This window comes from Eimeria mitis, genomic scaffold, assembly GCF_000499745.2.
Source record: "Eimeria mitis Houghton genomic scaffold, Emh_scaff2242, whole genome shotgun sequence".
Classification (NCBI taxonomy): domain Eukaryota; phylum Apicomplexa; class Conoidasida; order Eucoccidiorida; family Eimeriidae; genus Eimeria; species Eimeria mitis.
In genome coordinates this window covers 7,852-8,738 of record NW_013570570.1, presented here as the reverse complement: position 1 = coordinate 8,738, position 887 = coordinate 7,852, and the positions used below count along the sequence as shown (strand labels likewise).

Genomic DNA, 887 nt, shown 5'->3' with positions numbered 1-887 from the left:
AGGCAGACCTGCGAGGTCGTAGTAAGCCTTCTGGGTGCCGTCAAGAGTCTTTAGGAAGCGGCTGAAGGGGGCCCCCGGCTGGCTGCTGCTGAAGGGCCTGATGCCCCCTATTAAGCCCCGTTGCGGCTTGCTAGAGAGGGAGGAGGAAGACCCCCATGAGCGCAGCGAGGCCACCAGAAGCTGCCGCATGGTGCTGGGTCAGTGTGTGTCTGCTGATACTGCTGCTGCCAGCAGCTGCCGGTCACCAGCGGGGCTTGCAATGCCTGCGGCTGCGCTCATTTTGTTCCTTTTTCCCGTTTATTTTGTATATTTTTTGTTATTTTATGTATTGCGTGTTCTAGTTTTCGTCAATTCTATTCGCAGCAGGCTGCAGAGAGCTCATACATTGCCGCTTCTCTCGTTCTATCAGCAGCCCTCCCGCAGCCACCATGGGGGGCGATGGCGGCTCCTTCTCTGGCCGCGCCGAAATGGTGCGGACAAAAGGATTTAAATTTCTTCGAAATTTAGGAGGAATGGGGTATACACCAAACACCCAAATTCGAGCCGGTGATGAACGCTTCGGCAAGAACGAAAGCCGCGATCTGCGCACCTCAGCATGCGCCTTCTCCCAGGTATTCACTGCTTCTCTTCTGAATATTTAAACATTTCTAAAATAATAATATATTTTAAAACTTTATTAGCCGCTGGGGCGTCCAGGGAGCTGGAACGGGCGCCGCAGGCGGCAGCGCGCAGCCCTCTCCTTCGGTGTGCATACACCCGAGAGATGCAGGCGGCTCTCTCTGTTTCTCTGCTGAAACAAAATTATGTTTTTCATCATATTCTCCACCGTGTTTATGTTGTTGTTTTTGTTTTATGCCGATGTGTGCGCCCTATATCTGTCCCTCTTT

The 887-nt window shown here is 52.4% G+C and overlaps 1 protein-coding gene across 1 annotated transcript in view; it reads left to right on the top strand.

Moving 5' to 3' along the window:
• Nucleotides 1–428: 428 nt before the first annotated feature.
• EMH_0050850 (uncharacterized protein) overlaps nucleotides 429–887 on the top strand; it is a gene marked incomplete at both ends in the record, with an annotated part of 2,721 nt that continues 2,262 nt past the window's right edge. Inside the window, one exon of the mRNA XM_013496695.1 lies at nucleotides 429–611. Coding sequence (XP_013352149.1) covers nucleotides 429–611 — 183 coding nt within the window. The remainder of the gene's footprint in view (nucleotides 612–887) is intronic.